The sequence below is a fragment of the Podarcis gaigeae genome (genome assembly GCF_964106915.1).
Source record: "Podarcis gaigeae genome assembly, chromosome: 12".
Classification (NCBI taxonomy): Eukaryota; Metazoa; Chordata; class Lepidosauria; order Squamata; family Lacertidae; genus Podarcis; species Podarcis gaigeae.
The window spans coordinates 47,349,283-47,371,453 of NC_139688.1; the positions used below are offsets into that span (position 1 = coordinate 47,349,283).

General features: G+C 41.4%; 1 protein-coding gene and 1 long non-coding RNA gene across 2 annotated transcripts; one reads left to right on the plus strand and one right to left on the minus strand.

Annotated features, from left to right (window-relative positions):
• Positions 1-4,348: 4,348 nt before the first annotated feature.
• Positions 4,349-18,251, minus strand: LOC310828449 (phospholipase A and acyltransferase 5-like). The gene is made up of 6 exons (XM_083706158.1): positions 17,946-18,251; positions 15,949-16,090; positions 15,261-15,529; positions 6,249-6,348; positions 5,561-5,829; positions 4,349-4,940 (listed from the first exon to the last, which is right to left on the minus strand). Exons 1-6 carry the CDS (start codon positions 17,952-17,954, stop codon positions 4,890-4,892), a joined length of 840 nt encoding a protein of 279 aa, XP_083562284.1. The 5' UTR covers positions 17,955-18,251; the 3' UTR covers positions 4,349-4,889.
• On the plus strand, positions 9,997-18,281 carry LOC310828521. The gene is made up of 2 exons (XR_014556997.1): positions 9,997-10,032; positions 18,250-18,281. It is a non-coding gene; the product is annotated as an uncharacterized lncRNA (long non-coding RNA).
• The last annotated feature ends 3,890 nt before the right edge of the window (positions 18,282-22,171 follow it).

Sequence of the window (22,171 nt, forward strand, 5' to 3'; positions counted from 1 at the left end):
TGTCATGACCCGCTGATTTGCACTGATAAATTAAGCTATAAATTCCCTGGTTGGCCTTAGGCTAGAGGCTGTATCTCAGCTGCAGCCCCCCACTGAAGGAATAGAGGGCTACAAAATGCCTTTGTCAGACAAAATGCTGGTCCATTTAATTCAGTATTCTTTTTCTTGCAGTGGCACGGAAGGGCCATAGGAATATTGTTCTATATATGATCCCAAAAACTCTTTGAGGCATTTTCTCCTCTCTCATATGTTATCCCCAAACCCCCTTCCTTTAAGGCCTGGAGGTTTTACACCAGCCAGAAGAGCAAGGCTTTTTCTCCTCTCTTAGATGTTACAGAGAAGGTGGAGAATGTGTTGCTTAAGCAAATGAAGATAAGAACAAGGCTGGCAGGGCCTCTCAAAATTTTGCTCAAGGTTGTAAAGAGATAAGGAGGACTCAGGAATGCCCGTTGCTAATATGCCCATGTAAGGAAATAGAAACTTAATATACATAGCTGTCAACTTACAGATTTGAAAATAAGGGACCGGCAGCCTTGAAAATAAGGGACCAGCAGCCAAAATAAGGGACCTGCAGCCCCACCTGTTCCAGGCACTCCAGCCTTCCTGTCCTCCTGCAGTCTGGTCAAACTCATGCTGGTAGCTCCGAGAACACTGTTTAACCAACTTTGTAACCAGAGGTTCAAGTGAATAGAATCTGAATCACATGCACCACAAGGCCTATGCAGCCTCAACTTAAGATGGCTCCCAAGCCTGGCTTTGCACTGCAAAGTTTGCAGCAGCACGTGCAACAAAATGGCATCCAGCATTCAAAAACTCCCTCAGCTTGCATTAACTAGCCACACACAAGGCATGCAAGCTCCACCCCCAGTCATTCTTAGACTTCTTATTTGATGAGCAACACAACCAAGCAACACAGTTGGAGCCTCCCTCCTCCCTGGCTGGCAGGGAGGGAGGAAGAGGAGCTGCTTCATTTGAAATTTAAGGGACATCATTTAAGGGACATTTAAGGGACATCTATCAATAAGGGACAGCAGCGGGACATGGCGCTGGAATAAGGGACTGTCCCTTCAAATAAGGGACACTTGACAGCTATGTTAATATAACTTTCAATTTCCCACAAATCAGGTGGTTTAAGAAATCAGGTGGTATTGTATTCTGCAAATGTATAAAAAGCTGGCTTGCTCAGAATTGAATGTGCAGACTGCGAGCTTTTTGCGCATCACCTTTGCTATGCATATGCATTTCAAATAAACCCTGTGGTACCCTGCAAGGTCGTTTTGCCACTTTGTGTGACTCTGTGCTCTGGGGGACCCAATAGCAGACAAGGAAAAGGTCCTATAGCACAAGAGAGATTCTGTTTTAAGTATCATGGCCAATAGCCATTGATCCACCATGCTTTCATTCTCCTTATCCCTTCCAAACCCCTCTAGTCATTGCATCCTGGATTCCATAAACAAATTACTTATGGTGTGATTTCACAGACCCCTTGGCATGTGCCAGAACATGTAGAAGGTTCAGAGTGTGAATGGTGGCAGGCAGTGATGCTCCTGCAGGCATTGGAGGAGAGGTGGGAGCTTGAAGACATGGATGCAGTATTCACATGTTCCTGAACTGAACAGTAGCTTTTCAGCTTGAGATAAGGCCCCTTGCTATGCCCCTGTGTTTTCTTCTCCCACACACAACACATAAGTTCAGTAATATTGTTTTATCTATGTGTGAATATATGCAAATTAATTCAGTTGATTAACTGAGTTAAACTTATATGATTTAGCACAGGGGTCAGCAAACTTTTTCAGCAGGGGGCCGGCCCACTGTCCCTCAGATCTTGAGGGGGGCCGGACTATATTTTGGAAAGAAAAAAAATGAACGAATTCCTATGCCCCACAAATAACCCAGAGATGCATTTTAAACAAAAGCACACATTGTTCTCATGTAAAAACATCAGGCAAGCCCCACAAATAACCCAGAGGTGCATTTTAAATAAAAGGACACATTCTACTCATGTAAAAACACGCTGACTGTCCAAGGGGCCAGATTTAGAAGGCGATTGGGCCAGATCCAGCCCCCGGGCCTTAGTTTGCCTACCCATGATTTAGCCCATAACCTATCCTACCTTGGCTTTAAGATCCATCAATGAGGCTCATCTTGTTCTTCCGCCTCCAGATGAAGTATGCAGTTCAGTAATCTGAGACAGGGCCTTCTCAGTGGTAGCTGCCCTGGTTGTGAGATGCCGTCCCCCTTGAAGTTTAATTGGTGCTTACATTGCTTGATTTTCTGTGCCACCTAAAGACTTAGGTACCTCTTTGTCCAAGTTTCTTTTGGTGGGGAGAGGGGCTGCTATAGTGAAGCCTGGTGTGTTTATATTAAAAGGAGACTGTGTAAGCCTATGGTAAGATTTCTGTGTTGTTTTAATGTTACTGTGCATATATATAATTGTTTGGCATTTAAGGGCAGGATGGAAATGTTTGATACTAACCCCAAAATGAAAAACGATTGAGGTCCCAACTAAAGAATGGCAACGTAAGCTGATGGAATATGCACAGCTTGCGGACTTAACAATATAGAATAAGAGAACAAGAAGAACACACATTTAGAGAAGATTGGACAAAGTTTATTGAATATATGAGAAATAAATGTGTACAACTGAAAATGTTGGCAGCATGCAACAGTGTAAATAAGTTTAACAGTGTAAATAAATTCAACAGTGTAAATAAGTTTAACAGTGTAAATAAATTCAACAGTGTAAATAAGTTTTGATTGATGTTATAATGGAATACTGAATGGTTTAGTTTATGTAAAATAAGCAGGGATTTATGGTATGCAAAATGAACCATGGAAAGAGAAGAAGGGAGGTCACTGATATTTTAAGGATGTTTAAATGAGTATTCAAAACTGTAAAACAGAAAATTTAATTAAAATTATAGATAGATGTAGATAGATATAGATGATGATGATAGATAGATGATAGATAGATAGATAGATGATAGATAGATAGATAGATAGATGATAGATAGATAGATAGATAGATAGATAGATAGATAGATAGATAGATAGATAGATATGAAATGTTTGCTACTACTATTCATACTAATAATATGATTGATTGATTGATTGATTGATTGATTGATTGATTTAACTAAATGGCAGCCTTTTTAAAAAAAGAGAGTCTAAAAGTGGTTAAAGAAATGGAATTTAATGTCCTCTTTTAGAACAAGCAGTTCCCAAAAATCCTCTTGTGAATGTTATTGTAAAAGGTTCTCCATGTCAGACCTACATCTGCCAAGTTAACACAGTAAAATGTGGTTTGTGTCAAGCCTTGGTCACTGTGAGACGTACTTTACGAGTCACCTAACTTAGCTTTGTGACAAAACGCTTGAACATGTTTTTCTCCCCCAATATGCCATCTGTAGCATTTTAATTCTATATGGAGCTTATGCTGTGAAATGTGTATAGAATTTGAATGATGTGTCCCTGTAACAACTAAAATATTGTCTCAGTTTCCCCCCAGGTATAACTGGTTAATAACCAGTGCTTTTTTAAAAATGAAACAATTCTGAACACCTCAATTACTTGTAAAGCCTAAACGTGATTAGTCAAAAGATCATGGTTAAATACTTCTGCGTGAAACGGAGTTAATGGAACCTAGTGTACACTGAGCAGTTTTAAGCCATCACACAATTTTTAGACATCACAGTGGGCAGTCAGGAGGGTAAGAACAGCAAAAGGGGCACCTGACTTTTCTCCGAAACATTTGAAGCGGGTTTTTGCATTAACTCTGTAGGGAGAACTTTAGATTGAAAGTGGAAAGGTCTGTGATTACATTTCAGACTCATGCCACAAGGCATTTTACTTCAGGAGTGCTGTAGCAATGAACTGTGACCAGAGGAAAATGGGAAGTTGGGGTGAAGAAAGAAGGATTGAGGGCTGAGATTTCAGCTAAACGCACAAGTAAAGAAGACTCTTTCCCCTCCTCCTTTGAAGGGGGCTATGAAACCCCAAATGCCAATGAATTCACAAGCTACACTGTTGTGGGATTCTTTATACAGGCATGTATTGATTTTTAACAACCAAGGCCTGCAGCAAAACGTTGTATGTGTCAAGGGTGGCCTGAAACAAGATGGCGGCATCCTTCATTCGAAGTACAGAAGTTGAGCAGACTGGCAACTGAACCTTACTTCAACGTTGATCAGTGTCCTCTACCACATCTAGAGGCAGCAGGGAGAAATTTGATTCAATTCACATTCAAATTCTTAACTAATATGCACTTTACAAAACAATGCTCAAACTTAAATAGAGCCACTCTTCAAAATTCACACCAATGGATGAAAACAGAAAACCTAAATCTTGGTTGATTTGATGTTTTTGTTTTTATTCAATAACTCTTGTTCTTTTATAATGGGATCTTGTTAGAAGCCAGCCTGGATTGTCCTCCATCAGTCTTTTAGGTTTTTCACATGTCTCATCATATATTGAACACCATCTAATGGTGTTTACGAACGGAACATGTGAAAGGACATGAAAGAAGGATTTATATCTAGATGTTAGGATAGAGGGGATAAAGAAAACAGGAAGACAGAATGAGAGATAAAGGAGGTGCTGTGGGATTGGTAGAAGTCAATGTCTTGTTGTTGGTTTTTTAGTGTTTATAATATTAACTTGTAAGATATGGATTTTTTTTGTCTTTTTCAGTTTTCAAATGTTGATTTTTGTGTGTTGTGTATTGTTATCTTTTGATATCTTTCGTGCTGTTGCTATTGTGTGGAAAATACTAATAAAATTCATTTTTTAAAAAAACCAAAAAAAAACACCCAACAATCTAGGATTGTCCTCCAACAGTCTTTTAGATTTTTCACATGTCTCATCATATATTGAACACCAACTAATGGTGTTTACGAACGGAACATGTCTGGTATCCGGCTTAGAACCGAAACAACTTCCGCCTGCAAAAAATAAGAGGTTTAAGCATTTTTATTCACAATGACCAATGGTCCTTCATTTCTCACAACAGAGTTGATATGAAACTTTGCTTTAAATGTTTCTTTTGGAAACAAAATAGCCAGATTTGAAATTCGCAAATTCCAAGGCAATTAACTCTGGGTTTAAAATATCCTTTAGAAATTAATTCCTTATAACAGAACATGCTGTGGTGCAAAAATCTGAGTTCTGTGGCTATAGTTTGAAAAATATTAAAAGAATACAGACCCAACATTTTCCACCAGGGTACAAGTCTGTTATTAATTTGGAAACCTGAGTTCTGAGTTTTTAATCTTTTCATTTGTCCCTTCAGACAATTTGAATGTGTGAACTCAAGTTATTTTTAAAAGTTATGATATCTATTTTTTTCCTGTTCTGGTTTGCAGTCCTTCAATATACTCCAAGTAAATGTTCAGTTCTGCTCCTCATCTTTGTAAATCAGGGTTAGAAATTAAATCTACATAAAAATAAAATAAATTAACTGCTTCTTAATCTCACCTCATTTTTCCAGGATCAGTAGTTTAGAAAGAATTTCAATATCACAGCACAGATTGCCACTACGAAAACGTGAATAAATTCTACACACCTGTTCACTGTCAGGTTTGCCATATCGTAGTTCAGCGGCAAAATGTTCACAGTTCATCTTGAGCACGTCGTAGTCTCTCTCAGTCCCAACATATTCATTTGCAGCGCTAATTATTTCATTTACAGGCCTGGCTTTATATTTTCTGTCCTTCTCGTTGTTGACCTTCCACCTGCTTAGCCCCGCCACATATGAAAGCTTTTCTTTCTTCACCACTGCCTTTGTTGTGTCGGCAGACAGAGAAATAGAGAAAAAACTTCCTGTACTCCCATCTCAAGAACAGAGAGAGAAAAGAAACTCAGAAACAGTGACCATTAGGCCTGGATTCCCTGCGTTTCATCAACAACATTGTCTTCAAGAAGACATCAGTTGTTATTGTTTAGACAAATACTATTACTTTTTTAAAAAAAATTGTTAGTCACTCTTATTTTGTCCAAGGCAACCCAAAACAACTTACAAGAAACCAGAATGCAATCTCTTAGCTACAAGGCAGTCCTCTAACTGGCTTACAACAATTGCAAGTATCAGGTCATAGAACCTCCAGCAACAATTAGTCCCTAAGCCAGTGGTTGGGAACCTTCCCCCCCCCCCCAAGGGCTGTGTTTCTTCAGGGGTAATCTGCCAATGTTCTCTATCTTATTCTTCCCTCTCATAAAATCACCCTTTCCAGGAAATAATGAGAAGCTCTTACCTGCAGCAGTCAGGTGGACCACATATCCATCGCCTACGTAGATAGCCCAGTGTTGGTAACCCAATCGATAAATCTCAATCTGGTCTCCAGGCTCTGGTCTCTCCCAGAGGTAAGTGAGCCAATGTCTTGCGTCGTAAAACAGCTGTGCAAGTTTACTCAGAAGTAAGTCCCACTAGGTTCAATGAAACATACTCCCAAATACATAGCATCACAGCCACAGAGGCAGCCTTTTCTTTTATACTGTAGCTCAGGGATGGAGAACTTGTGGCCTTCCTGATGTTGCTGGACTACAACTCCCATAGTCCCTGGACATTAGCCATAGTTGCTAGGGTTGATGAGAATTCGAATCCAACCACCTCTGGACGACCACAGTTTTCTTACACCTGTGTAGCTTATGGCAAATATTTCTCCCAGACCTCACTCTGTGGCATCATTATCTTGTTTATTGTATCCATCATTTTCAATTTTACAAATTTGCACAATAATATTAAGCCAAAATACAAACCATACATTTTCCACTGACTTCCCTTCTCCCCCGTCCATGGTTCATTTTATTAAACCTCTACCACTGCATATTCTATATTTTCCATATTCTCTCTTTTTCACTTTTTGTTCCAGTATACTTCATACCTCTGAAATCCTGTTAACATTTTAATATGTTTGTAATGATTTTTCAAATATTCTACAATACTTTCCCAGTCTTCTTTAAAAGTTCTTTCTTATTCTAGGGCTGCCATACGTCCTCGCCATGTGTGTATTTTGTGTGTGTGTGTGTGTATTCACCACTGGGGGGGGGAATAAATACAGTTCAGATCGGGGAAAATAAATACAGTTCAAATCGGGAAAAACACCGTATTTTTCGCTCCATAAGGCGCACCTGACCATAACGCACACCTACTTTTTTGGGGGAAATTCAAGAAAAAAAATTGTTTAAAGAGAGCGCTGAGCAGAGCCCTTTCATGAGCCGTGTGGAGCGTGTGTGTGCCGCTTGCAGGCTTTTCCCCGAGGAGAAAAGTCCCCAAGAGCCACACACACACTCCGTGCAGCTCGTTAAAGGAAGCGTGGCTCTCGGGGGCTTTTGTGGGAGGAGGGGGAAGTGAGAGACCCTCGCTCTGTCCCTTTCCCCACCTCCTACAAAAGCCAGGGATAGCCGTGCGAAGCCTCGACAGGGCAGCGGGATGAAGGCTCTCCGCTGCCCTGCGGAGGCTTCACGGGCTACCCCAGAGCTGCTCAGGAGCTTGTTGGGGCTGGCAGGGGAAGCCCGGGTTCCCCCCCCCAGCCCCAAAAAACTGCTTGGGGAGCAGGATCAGGCTGCATGCAGCCTTCCCGCTGCTCCCAGCGCTTGTGGGGCTGGCGGGGGAAGCCCGGGTTTCTGCCCTCAGCCCCAGGGACCACACATTCCCTCCATAAGACGCACAGACATTTTCCCCTTATATTTCAAGAGGAAAAAAGTGTGTCTTATGGAGCGAAAAATACGGTAAACACAGTGGTCCCTCAGTTTTCGAACAGCCTAGTTCTTGAACTATTTCGAACCCGAATACATCAAACCCAGAAATGAGTGTTCCGATTTTGGAAACTTTTTCGGAAGCCCAACATGCTCTGTTCTGAGTATAACTTCCATTTTGAGTGCCACACTTCTGTTTTCCTAGTGAGCAAGGCGGGCGGGCGACAAGCAAGCAACCACCTGCTGCCCTCCAGTGCTGGCTCCAGCCACTGCCGCTACAACAGCAACCATCCCTCCTCCTCCAGCTGTGGCAGCCCTGGCGCTGAGTGAGGAAGGCTGGGCCTGAGTGGCAAGCAAGCAGGCAAGGAATGTCCCCGCCCCACCTGCTCCCGCTTGCGGGCAAGTGGGAGTGGGATCAGGCTTCTCCACTAGGCAGTGTTGCTGCTTTTATGGGAACAGGACCTGGATTGCGACTGCTCAGCTGGGGAAGCACGGAAGCTACTTGCTGGGGCAACGGCTCACAAGCCCACAGAGAGGCCTGAGTGCCGCCTCTGGCATGTGTGCCATAGGTTTGCCACCACTGCCCTATGAGAACAGGATGCAAGCTATTCTCATGTTCTTTAAGCCTGAGAAAAGCACCACATCACCTCCTGCCCCATACAATACAGTGGTACCTCGGGTTACAGACGCTTCAGGTTACAGACTCTGTTAACCCAGAAATAGTACCTCGGGTTACGAACTTTGCTTCAGGATGAGAACAGAAATTGTGCTCTGGTGGCATGGTGGCAGCAGGAGGCTGCATTGGCTAAAGTGGTACCTCAGGATAAGAACAGTTTCAGGTTAAGAACGGACCTCCGGAAGGAATTAAGTACGTAACCAGAGGTACCACTGTAGATGCTGCAAGGCCAGATGGAAATCCTGAGGAAATCACCCTATTCTTAGCTCTTTCCTGCTCTCGAGGTTTGTTTCCCTTCCCAGCTCTTTTTTTAAAAGACGAAATGTTTATTGGTTTTATAACGAGCCAAAAGCAGAAACAAAAATCAGTTCAACTATTGCACAATAAAATAAAGTATAAAAATGAAAGTCAAGCAAACTTAAATAAAAATATTTAAGACAAGAAAACTTACAATTACAAGCATATAAACAGTACAGAGCCCAGCGCTTTACTGAGTTGCTGCTATTATCGTGGATTTCATTCCAAGCTCTCTTTTTGCAAGAAATCAAAACTTAGTATCCATGGCTTGAAGGAGCCTCGCTCTCTTCCCCCACCCCACAAGTACAATGGTACCTCGGGTTAAGTACTTAATTCGTTCCGGAGGTCCGTTCTTAACCTGAAACTGTTCTTAACCTGAAGCACCTCTTTAGCTAATGGGGCCTCCTGCTGCCAAGCCGCTGGAGCATGATTTCTGTTCTTATCCTGAAGCAAAGTTCTTAACCTGAAGCACTATTTCTGGGTTAGCAGTGTGTGTAACCTGAAGCGTATGTAACCCGAGATACCATTGTGGATGAATTTTTCAACCTTTGGACCCTGTGATTATTTATTGCAGTTTTTGTAAGTCAGACTTGCAAGGCAGGGGGAAGGAGCTAATGCAGAGCTTTCCAAACTTTTCATGCTGGTGACACACTTTTTATACACGCATCATTTTGTGACACAGTAATTCAGTTTCACTAGTAAACTGGAGGTTAAACTAACCCTTTTCCAGCCCGGGAGGAGCGCAGGGACCATTCATGTGAAAACACCGACACGCTGCAGCTGACACGAATGTGTCGCAACACACAGTTTGAAAAGCTCTGAGCTAGAGACAAAACTATCCTAAATATTCTTACTCAGAAGTTAGTCTCACTGTGTTCAATGACACTTTACTCCTAAAATGCACATTGGCTTGTAGCCAGAGATAGCAGGCTATAACAGACAGCAAATCAAGTGGCAATTTTTACTTTGAAAAAAACAGTCAAAGGGAAAACTATCAAAGGGAAGGTATTTTGGACTGGGTGGGGATTGATAGAAAATGTCCCCTATTCAAAGGGGTTCTTACCTGAGCCATAATGTTCTGCTCTCACCCCCTTTCAATCTTCAGATATTTTTGTTCATTTTCAGTTTTGTTTTAACTTTATATACCGGACTAAAAATAAATAAATAAATCATGTTCTCAGCAAAGCAACAGTTGACATCAATATAACATCTCCTGGCAACACCTCCTTAGTGTAGAAAAACAGCAGGAAACGCGTTTTCCCTGCCAGGTTAGTTTTCCACATGCCAAAGAAGCCTAGAGCTCCCACCCCAACTCACCAATATCACAACATTTTAGAGGTCATTCCTGGTTCTTTTCACTTCTAGAAGTGTAAGGAAAAGACTGCCGCTACAACAGCAACCCTCCTCCAGCTGTGGCAGCCCTGGCGCTGAGTGACGGAAGGCTGGGCCAGAGTGGCAAGCGAGCAGGCAAGGAATGCACATGGAAACGTCGTTTACCTGCCCCCACCCCCCGCAGCAATGCCTATTTATCTATTTGCACTGGCGTGCTTTCAGAGTGCTAGGTTGGCAGAAACTGGGACAGGCCAACGGGAGCTCACAGGGATTTGAACTGCTGACCTTCCAATCAGCAAGCCGAAGAGGCTCAGTGGTTTAGTCCACGGCGCCACCTGCTCCACTATGAGAACAGGATGCTGGACTAGGTAGATGGTCCATTGCCTGATCTAGCAGGCTATTCTCATGTTCTTTAAGTCTGCGAAAAGCACCACATGACCTCCTGCAAGATGCTGCAAGGCCAGATGGAAACCCCTTCACTGAGGAAATCCCCCTATTCTTAGCTCTTTCCTGATCTTGAGATCTGCTTTCCTTTCTTCCCAGCTCTAGCGTCCAGCAGTTTACTCTTTTTAAAGACGAAATGTTTATTGGTTTTAAAACGAGCCAAAGGCAGAAACAAAAATCAGTTCAAATATTTGCACAATAAAGTAAAGTATAAAAATGAAAGTCAAGCAAACTTAAATAAAAATATTTAAGTCAAGAAAACTTACATAAAATTACAGGCATATAAACAGTACAGAGCCCAGCGCTTTACTGAGTTGCTGCTATTATCGTGGATTTCATTCCAAGCTCTCTTTTTGCAAGAAATCAAAGCAGATGAATTTGGGACCCTGTGATTATTCATTGCAGTTTTTGTAAGTCAGACTTGCAAGGCAGGGGGAAGGAGCTAAAGCAGAGCGTTCCAAACTTTTCTTGCTGGTGACACACTTTTTATACACGCAGCATTTTGTGACACAGTAATTCAGTTTCACTAGCAAACCGGAGGTTAAACTAACCCCTTTCAAGCCCGGGAGGAGCACAGGGACCATTCTCATGAAAACACCGACACACTGCAGCCGACACACGAATGTGTCGCAACACACAGTTTGGAAAGCTCTGAGCTAGAGACAAAACTCCTAAGCATTCTTACACAGAAGTTAGTCTCACTGTGTTCAACGTACGTTAGCTTGCAGCCAGAGATAGCAGTGCAAGGCAGACAGCAAGTCAAGTGGCAACTCTTACTTTGAAAAAACAGTCAAAGGGAAAACAATCAAAGGGAAGGTATTTTGGACTGGGTGGGATCAATAGCCAGTGTCCCCAATGCAAAGAGGTACTTACCTCAGCCATAATGTTTTGCTCTCACTGTTCTCTCCTTTCAGTCCTCAGATATTTATACATCTTTTCCAGTTTCGTTTTCACTTTATAGCCTTAAAAAACAACAACATGTTATTAGCAAGGCAACAGTTGTCATCAGTATAACATCTCCTGGCAACACTTGCCAGGATAGTTTTCCACATGCGAAAGAAGCCTAGAGCCCCCACCCCAACTCACCAATATTCCAACATTTTAAAGGTCATTCCTGGTTCCTTTCACTTCTAGAAGTGTAAGGAAAAGACTTCTACCCAATTACACAACAAAAAGGAAAATAACCATATCACTTTTTTCCTGTCCTCCCAGCCTGCTAGGCTCCTTGTATTTATGTTCTGGCTGTTCTGCAATGGCTTCCTGCCCTACAAGACCCATTCACCACAATCTCTGTCTGAGGCAGGGGTAGCCAACATGCTGCTCTCTAAATATTGTTGGACTCCATGGCCCATCACCATGGCCCATGTCTGCAGGGTCACAGGTTCACCACCCCTCAAGCTGGTGATGCTTTTCCTTGGCATGGACATACAGTTGATTGGGAAGACTTCCACTTCACAATTGCTGCATCCTAGAAGCTGCAGCTATCTCTGTCTTCCAGACAGTTTCTTTCTGATCCTTGTACCCGATTTGACGATGAGTGTGTTTGTTTGTTTGTCTGCCTGCCCCCCCCTCTCTCTCTCTCTGTGTGTGTGTGTGTATGTGTGTGTCCCAATTCCCCAAGCATTGAGGAGTTCAGGGGCTCAGAATGCCCTCAGGTTCTGCTTCCATTGCAATGAAGTCACTGGAGACCTATTGGCATTTTGTGATATAGGACTTGCATAATTACATGGGTTGACTGTAGGTAAAGATTCACAGCATTAAACACCCTAGAAATCTTCTGAATTGCTCCCAAGAAGCTCTTGGATCCTCAGCCTGATCTTGTTTCTAGAAGTTTAAGAAGTATGGAGAAGGACTTTACCCCCACCTGAAAAAATGGCCCTTCCCATTTCCCTCCCGCAAATGGGGCAGTCAGGTTATTTTCAAAATGAAGAAATGCCATGTTCAGATGTCTTGGAGAACAGCTATATGGCTGGTGTTTGTGGCTCCCTGTAATTGTTCCGAACTAGCAGCCCACCTGCTGCACGTAAAATTCCGTTACACTCTAATGTTAAGCGAATCCATGTGGAAAAAACTTCCTCAGAGTCACTGCGATCCACTTTCAAAGAAGTGTGTTTGTTATTAAGGACCATGTGCTGTTCAGACTGGTCTATTAATAGCTGCTAAGCAACCAACAATTCATTTCAAAATTAAGAACCAGATAAGGCCTAATTAATAGCTCGCTACCAGCATTTTGCTCTACCTTTTTAAATGTAGCTCTGGAGCCAAGTAACTAATTTGAGCTCAGTTGCATTAACACCATTTCCATATTTCTGAAGCTGTAAATAGGTGGACCGGTATGTGAAACTCTTTCTTAAGTTTCAATGGCTCCTGTGCGCCTTCAATTTTAGAAATCCCATTTGTGTGTGTGTGTGTTTTAAAGTGTGTGCTGTACTGTGCACACTGTGTTACAGTGTATGCTGTACTGTTTTTAACATTTGATTGGGAGCTGCCCAGAGTAGCTGGGGAAACTCAGCCAGATGGGTGGTGTACAAATAAATTATTATTATTATTATTATTAATAATAATAATATTCAACATGCATCTGTTTTTAGCTAATGTGACGTCTTTATTTCATCACTGTACTTTGATTTCCAAGTACAGTCGTACCTCAGAAGTCGAACAGAATCTGTTCCGGAAGTCCATTAGACTTCCGAAACGTTCACCTACCATAGCATGGCTTCTGATTGGCTGCAGGAAGCTCCTGCAGCTAATCGGAAGCCATGAGAGCCCTGTCAGACATTCAGCTTCCAAACGAACATTCGAAAACTAGAACACTCACTTCTGGGTTTTGACTGTTCAGGAACCGGAACATTTGACTCCCAAGGCATTCAGGAGCCAAGGTACGACTGTATTTGCAAAGTCCAAACACCAGGAGCCAAAGGGCTATGCTTAACTTACCATGAATGCATGAGGATTCCCAGCCTGCCCACCTCCTTTGAAAAGCCATCCTTGAAGACCAGGGCATATTCTCTTTCAATATGATGTGTCTTGGATATTTTTTCCCTTCTCATTTATTTTTTAATTATGGTATTGTTGTTCATGAGTTTTTCTTAACTAGCTTTTTTTTTTCATGGCAGAACAGAGAGAGAGAGAGAGAGAGAGAGAGAGAGAGAAAGAAAGAAAGAAAGAAAGAAAGAAAGAAAGAAAGAAAGAAAGAAAGAACTGGAAAAGCATTCCATGAAAAATGACTTCCACCAAAAGAGATATTGAAACAGTCCCTCCCTTTGGATTCCTCTATGAAAACTGCTACTAAGATGCTTGCAGAAACCTCACTGACATCCATGAAAAATGGGGGTTGTAAATCAGATGTGAATAATCTGTAACCCATCAAGTCAAAAGCAAGCCACTAGCTATGGGTTGTGGGTTTGGCCAGAGCTTCTGTCACTTTTGATCTCAGATGGGAACCAAAACCAGGAAGCAAAAACATATTGAGAAAATGGGAAGTTGGGGTGAAGGAAGAAGGATTTAGGGCTGAGATTTCAGCTAAACGCACAAGTAAAGAAGACTCTTTCCTCTCCTCCGTTGAAGGGGGCTATGAAAACCCACATTCCAATGAATTCACAAGCTACACTGTTGTGGGATTCTTTATACAGACATGTATTGATTTTTAACAACTGAGGCCTGCAGGAAAATGTTGTATGTGTCAAGGGTGGCCTGAAACAAGATGGTGGCATCCTCCATTCCAAGTACAGAAGTTGAGCAGACTGGCAACTGAACCTTACTTCAATGTTGATCAGTGTCCTCTACCACATCTAGAGGCAGCAGGGAGAAATTTGATTCAAGTCACATTCAAATTCTTAACTAATCTGCACTTTACAAAACAATCCACAAACTGAAACAGAGCCATCCTTCAAAATTCACACCAATGGATGAAGACAGAAAACTCTTGATTGATTTGATGTTTTTGTTTTTATTCAATAACTGTTGTTCTTTTATAATGGGATCTTGTTAGAAGCCAACCTAGGATTGTCCTCCAACTGTCTTTTAGATTGTTCACATGTCTTATCATATATTGAACACCAACTAGTGGTGTTTACAAACCGATCTTGTCTGCTATCCAGTTTAGAAAAGAAGGTTCTTCTGCCTGCAAAAAATAAGAGATTTAAGCATTTTTATTCACAATGGCTGGTGGTCCTTCATTTCTCACAACAGAGTTGATATGAAAGTTTGCTTTAAATGTTTCTTTTGGAGACAGGAAATAGCCAGATTCGAAATTCTCAGATTCCAAGGCAATTAACTCTGGGTTTAAAATATGCTTTAAAAATTAATTCCTTGTAACAGAACATGCTTTGGTGCAAAAATCTGAGTTCTGTGGCTATAGTTTAAAAAATATTAAAAGAATACAGACCCAACGTTTTTCATCAGGGTACAAGCCTGTCATTAATTTGGAAACCTGAGTTCTGAGTTTTTAATCTTTTCATTTGTTCCTTCAGACAATTTGAATGTGTGAACTCAAGTTATTTTTAAAAGTTATGATATCCATTTTTTTCTGTTCTGGTTTGCAGTCCTTCAATATACTCCAGGTAAAGATGGCATCGTTAGTGGTAACATAGGCGTGAGCTCCGAATCAGTTGTGCAGTTTTTTCAGTCTTTTATTAGCTTTTATTAGTATTTTACATCTATCATTTGGCAGCTTTTCCTCAACTATTATATTTACATAAAAATAAAGTAAATTAACTGCTTCTTAATCTCACCTAATTTTCCAGGATCAAGAGTTTAGAAAGATTTCGATATCACAGCACAGATTGCCACTACGAAAACGTGAATAAATTCTACACACCTGTCTACTGTCAGGTGGGCCATATCGTAGTTCGGCGACAAAATGTTCACAGTTCATCTTGGCCACATTGTAGTCTATCTCCATCCCAACATATTCATTTGCAGTGCTAATTATTTCATTTACAGGCCTGGCTTTATATTTTCTGTCCTTCTTGTTGTTGACCTTCCAGTCACTTATCCCCGCCACATATGAAAGCTTTTCTTTCTTCACCAGTGCCTTTTTTGTGTCGGCAGGCAGAGAAATAGAGAAAAAACTTCCTGTACCCCCATCTCAAGAATAGAGAGAGAAAAGAAACTCAGAAACAGTGACCATTAGGCCTGGATTCCCTACATTTCATCAACAACTTTGTCTTCAAGAAGACATCAGTTGTTGGTTGTTGTTTTGACAAATACTATTATTTTTAAAGAAATTGTTAGTCACTCTTATCTTGCCCAAGGCAACACAAAAAAACTTACAACCAACCAGAATGCAATCTCATGGCTACAATGTAGTCCTCTAACTAGCTTACAAAATTGCAAGTATCAGGACATAGAACTTCTAGCATCAATTAGTCCCTAAGCCAGTGGTGGTGAACCTCTCCCCCCACCTTAAGGGCTGTGTTTCTTCAGGGGTAATATGCCAATGTTCTCTATCATATTCTTCCCTCTCATAAAACCACCCTTTCTAGGAAATAATGAGAAGCTCTTACCTACAGAAGTCAGGTGGATCACATATCCATCGCCTACGTAGATAGCCCAGTGTTGGGAAAAAAATCGAGAAATCTCAATCTGGTCTCCAGGCTTTGGTCTCTCCCGGAGGTAAGCGGGCCAATGCATTACGTCGTAAATCTTCTGTGCAAGTTTATTCAGAAGTAAGTCCCATTAGGTTCAATGAAACACACTCCCAAATACATAGGATCACAGCCACAGAGGCAGCCTTTTCTTTTATTCTGTAGCTCAGGGATGGAGAATTTGTGGCCTTCCAGATGTTGCTGCACCACAACTCCCATAACCCCAGGACATTAGCCATAGTTGCTAAGGTTGATGGGAGTTCAAATCCAGCCACATCTAGAGGACCACAGATTTCTTACACCTGTGTAGCTTATGGCAAATATTTCTCCCAGACCACACTCTGTGGCATCATTATCTTGTTTATTGTATCCATCATTTTCAATTTTACAAATTTGCACAATAATATTATGCCAAAATACAAACCATACATTTTCCACTGACTTCCCTTCTCCCCTGTCCATGGTTCATTTTATTAAACCTCTACCACTGCATATTCTATATTTTCCATTTTCTCTCTTTTTCACTTTTTGTTCCAGTATGCTTCATACCGCTGAAATCCTGTTAACATTTAATATGTCTGTAATGATTTTTCAAATATTCTACAAATCTTTCCCAGTCTTCTTTAAAAGTTCTTTCTTATTCTAGGGCTGCCACACGTCCTGGCTGATTTTTGCTGAATCCAGCTTTAAAAAATCCCCCCAAAGTGGAAACTCTGGCCATTTATTTGTTTGTGTGTGTATTCACCACGGGGGGGGGGGGGGATAAATACAGTTTAAATTGGGGAAAATAAATACAGTTGCACCTCAGTTTTCGAACAGCTTAGTTCTCGAACTACTTGGAACCTGAATACTTCAAACCTGTTCCGGTTTTGGAACCTTTTTCAGAAGTTGAACGTGCTCTGTTCTGAGTATAACTTCCATTTTGAGTGCCACACTTCCGTTTTCCTAGTGAGCAAGGCGGGCGGGCGACAAGCAAGCAACCACCTGCTGCCCTCCAGTGCTGGCTCCAGGCACTGCCGCTACAACAGCAACCACCCCCTCCTCCTCCAGCTGTGGCAGCCCTGGCTCTGAGTGAGGGAAGGCTGGGCCTGAGTGGCAAGCGAGCAGGCAAGGAATGTCCCTGCCCCACCTGCTCCCACTTGCGGGCAAGTAGGAGTGGGATCGGGCTTCTCCGCTAGGCAGCGTTGCTGCTTGCACGGGAACAGGACCTGGATCGCGACTGCTCAGCTGGGGAGGTACAAGCGTATAAACAGTACAGAGCCCAGCACTTTACTGAGTTGCTGCTCTTATCGTGGATTTCATTCCAAGCTCTCTTTTTGCAAGAAATCGAAACTTAGTATCCATGGCTTGCAGGAGCCTCGCTCTCTTCCCCCACCCCACAAGTAGATGAATTTTTCAACCTTTGGACCCTGTGATTATTCATCGCAGTTTTTGTAAGTCAGACTTACAAGGCAGGGGAAAGCAGCTAAAGCAGAGTTTCCAAACTTTTCACGCTAGTGACACACTTTTTATACACGCATCATTTTGTGACACAGTAATTCAGTTTCACTAGTAAACCGAAGGTTAAACTAACCCTTTTCCAGCCCGGGAGGAGCGCAGGGACCATTTGCGTGAAAACACCTATACACTGCAGCCGACACGAATGTGTCGCAAGACGCAGTTTGGAAAGTTCTGAGCTAGAGACAAAATTATCCTAAGCATCCTTACACAGAAGTTAGTCTCACTGTGTTCAATGACACTTTGCTCCTAAACTCCACGTTGGCTTGTAGCCAGAGATAGCAGGGTATAACAGACAGCAAGTCAAGGGGCAATTCTTACTTCGAAAAAAACAGTCAAAGGGAAAACAATCAAAGAGAAGGTATTTTGGACTGGGTGGGGATTGATAGAAAATATCCCCTATTCAAAGGGGTTCTTACCTTAGCCATAATGTTCTGCTCTCACCTCCTTTCAATCCTCAGATATTTTTGTTCATTTTCAGTTTCGTTTTAACTTTATATACTAAATAAATAAATAAATAAATAAATAATGTTCTCAGCAGTGCAACAGTTGACGTCAATATAACATCTCCTGGCAACACCTCCTTAGTGTAGAAAAACAGCAGGAAACGCGTTTTCCCTGCCAGGATAGTTTTCCACATGCCAAAGAGGCCTAGAGCCCCCACCCCAACTCCCCAATATCCCAACATTTTAGAGGTCATTCCTGGTTCTTTTCACTTTAGAGGTGTAACTAGATTTTTTCGATTCATGGCAGAGCAGAGAAAGAAAGAAAGAAAGAAAGAAAGAAAGAAAGAAAGAAAGAAAGAAGGAACTGGAAAAGCATTCCATGAAAAATGACTTCCACCAAAAGAGATATTGAAACAATCCCTCCCTTGCGATTCCTCTATGAAAACTGCTACTAAGATGCTTGCAGAAACCCCACTGACATCCATGAAAAATGGGGGTTGTAAATCAGATGTGAATAATCTGTAACCCATCAAGTCAAAAGCAGCGCACTAGCTATGGGTTGTGGGTTTGGCCAGAGCTTCTGTCACTTTTGATCTCAGATGGGATCCAAAACCAGGAAGCAAAAACATATTGAGACAGATGGGACTCTGTTCAACATTACTGAACGTTGGAGGCAGTTTTGTTTAAGAAGGCTTTCCCCAAGGCACAACCCAGTCATTTATGACTTGTACCTTGGTAGGAATGGTTTCATTGCCTTTTGAGTGTGTAGGAATGGTCTCACCGTTTTTAGAATACCTTTATTTTTTGTATTTTTTAATTTTTAATCTTGTACTTTGCTTTGATGACCTCAGGCCATCAAATAATAAATGACTACTATTATTCGTCAAAACTTGTTTGCGTACTCAATGGTAAAATGTTTCATAAGAGGAGGGACCTATTTCCCCCTTATATAAATTGGGCATTTTCTGTGGCAGCCCTAAGCAATGTGACAGAGGTGTGCCTAGCACCATCATTATATAGCTTCTGGCAAATGCCAGAAGTAATTAACAAGAATAATTAATAAGAATAATTAACAATAAAATATGTATATATAATTTTCTTTTGCATTTTCCTATCATAATGAGATTAGTGTTTATAGAAACTTCTCAGTAGATATGTTCAGGAATATACACTTACTTTTTTAAAAATTTCAAATTAATGCACCACATTATCCCAGGGCAGTGCCACACAACAAATAAAAGTTGGCTTGAATTCCAACGACTGGGGTCACCAGGGACTTAGATCAGATTGAGCCTTCACCTCATTGGTATTCCTAACTGTACCACTTGGTTTTGTTTTCTCCCATTTTCATTTCTTTTACCATTCATTCCTATGAGAAAAACTAACGCACTGGACTTGTGAACTTGGTAGTGAATGGGACAACACTTCCTTTCACTGAGGGGGACCGTACACGGAATGGCCTTACTCAATACTATGCCAAAGGTCCTAGGTTCAGCTATCAACATCTCCAGGGGAAATTCTGACCTCTGTCAAAAGCCCCAGAGAGCCCCAGCCAATCAGTGTGGACATTACTGAGCCACATGGACCAATAGTTCTGACTCAGTCTAAGACACGTACGTCCATATACAGTCTCCTCATTGTCATGACAGGCATTATGCTAATCAGTTGTAAACAAACAAACAAACAAACAAACAAACAAACAAACAGGTAATCATCCACCCATATGCCTCCCAAATACTAGAAGCTTGATACATTTCAAAATTAAAAACTGACCCTTTCCCTCTTTTTAATCGCAGGAGCTGCTGTTTTCATCTCTGCCAGCACTATGTTTTGTGGCCTTCTAGTTGCAGTTATTGGCTATGCTTTCATTTTCATTGTCACTTGTCCACAATCGGTGCGCTTTCCTGGAAACCGCCTGTTTCATTGAATTACAGGTAAGTCACTTTAGAATTGCTTCTGAAGGAGCAAAAAATAATCAGGGTGTTGAACTTGTACGTTTAAGTTTGCACTAAGGACACAGCAATAAGGAAGCAGTTCAATCAATACTGGAAATATAGAATTGTACTATTTGGCTATGGAAAACCTGGCAACCTAAGATTGCACCTATAACTTTTCCATTAATCCCAATATCACATCAGCCAGATTTTTTTCCCCAGCAAGGGAGAGATAAGCAATTTTAACCCTGGGGATCCAAAGGTTTATACACATTACGAGATTTCTATATCAACAATCAACCTGTATCTATTAACCATAAATTTAACTTTGTCAAATCTTAATACTAACTGGATTTCTTTTAATCAAATGAAGCTCTGAGACCCTTAACACAATTTGAAAAGTTCTATAAGCACAATGAGTGGGGGAGGGGAGGATTAGTTCTTAAATCGTACTCCGTGTTGCTTAATGTAACTTACAGATCTATGGAACCCCTTAAAAATATGATAATTAGATTGTTGTTGTTCAGTCGTTTAGTGGTGTCTGATAACTAGATACTAGTACACAAATTTTTTCCAAGGATTGGAATAAAGTTTGGGGATTGTGACCCTTAAAATCTCTTTTCTGCCGGTTGTAGCAATTGTAATGTGCTGTATTAAATGCATGATTTTTAATTGTATTTTTACAAACACACCACAGACTACCTAAATGAAACTCAAGGACCACTAGGGGCAGCATAAGAGTTACTGGTGGGTGTGCTGGTGCTCACGGGCACCAGGTTGACAATCCTTGCAAGGAAGACAGAGCTCGCTTTGCAGTATAAGTACACCCACTCATGTTTCTAAGTTGGTCTGAAATAAAATCAAAGTTTTAGGTTTCTCACAACCAAAACATCAATCAGGCACAAATAGCCATTCCATTCTTTTTCTAAAAGGCAGTTCAAAAGGGAAGGAGAAAGAATTACCAGCACGACCCGTTTTCTTAGCTTCAATACAGCGAAGTGGCAATTCCATCTTTCTTGAAGAAGCCAAAGAAACCCATAAAGAAGCAGAGCTCGGAACCGTCAAAAGCTGCGCAACCTGTAAATCAGAAAGAAACATTTCCTCACATCTTCAGTTTTACAAGGACTCTTAAATCTTAAACGCAAAGAACCAGGATTTTGTTTGTAACTGAACAATTGATGAACATTAGCCCTTGAGTGGCCGTTACAGAGAAAACGTTTTCTTACCTGTCTGACAAAGCCGTTCAGTTAATGCAGTTTAGTAAAGGTAAAGTGACCCCTGACCATTAGGTCCAGTCGTGACTGACTCTGGGGTTGCGGCACTCATCTCGCTTTATTCGCCAAGGGAGCCGGTGTACAGCTTCCGGGTCATGTGGCCAGCATGACTAAGCCGCTTCTGGCGAACCAGAGCAGCACACGGAAACGCCGTTTACCTTCCCGCCAGAGCGGTACTTATTTATCTACTTGTATTGTGTGCTTTCGAACTGCTAGGTTGGCAGGAGCAGGGACCGAACAATAGGAGCTCACCCCGTCGCGGGGATTCGAACCACCGACCTTCTGATCGGCAAATCCTAGGCTCTGTGGTTTAACCCACAGTGCCACCCGCATATTTTTATCAATGAGAAAACACCATTCTCTTTCCATCAACAATAAATGCATGAATGTTGTGATACGCAGGGGAAGGTTTACAGGTTTTTAAAAGATGTTCTAAGTTTTGCCCCAAAAGTTAAATTTGAGGAAAACAAATTGGCATATTACTGAAGGTTTTTCACTTTTTTATTTGCATGACTCAAGTCCAGAAAGCTGTAATTTATCACACTTTAAATGAGGGGGTGTGCCTGTGACTTTTCATGACTACAAACCTAGACCCTTTGAGATCTTCTCAGCTAAATCCCTAAATGGCCAACATTTTGTAGTGCAATGGTACAGCAAGAAAACTGAGGGGATACCTTTATGTGATTCCTGCTGCTAAAAACATTGGCATTAAACCTGAACAAGAGTTCAGCAGAAATTGTGGTTTTCTTCTTCCAAGAATTTATAAACTAAACATAGCATCTTATTTATATATATAAAAACTAGATCTGCATTTCTGGTGCCTGAACACCATCCATGATGACTAACAATAATTATAACCAACCATAAAATAAAATAGAAGTTCTCGTACAATATAATAAGAAGAGGGACAAGTGCAGCACTAGATGGGGGAAAACCTATCAAATTAAACAAACACCTTCTTAAATAGGAAGCTTTTTTGCCAAACTCTGAA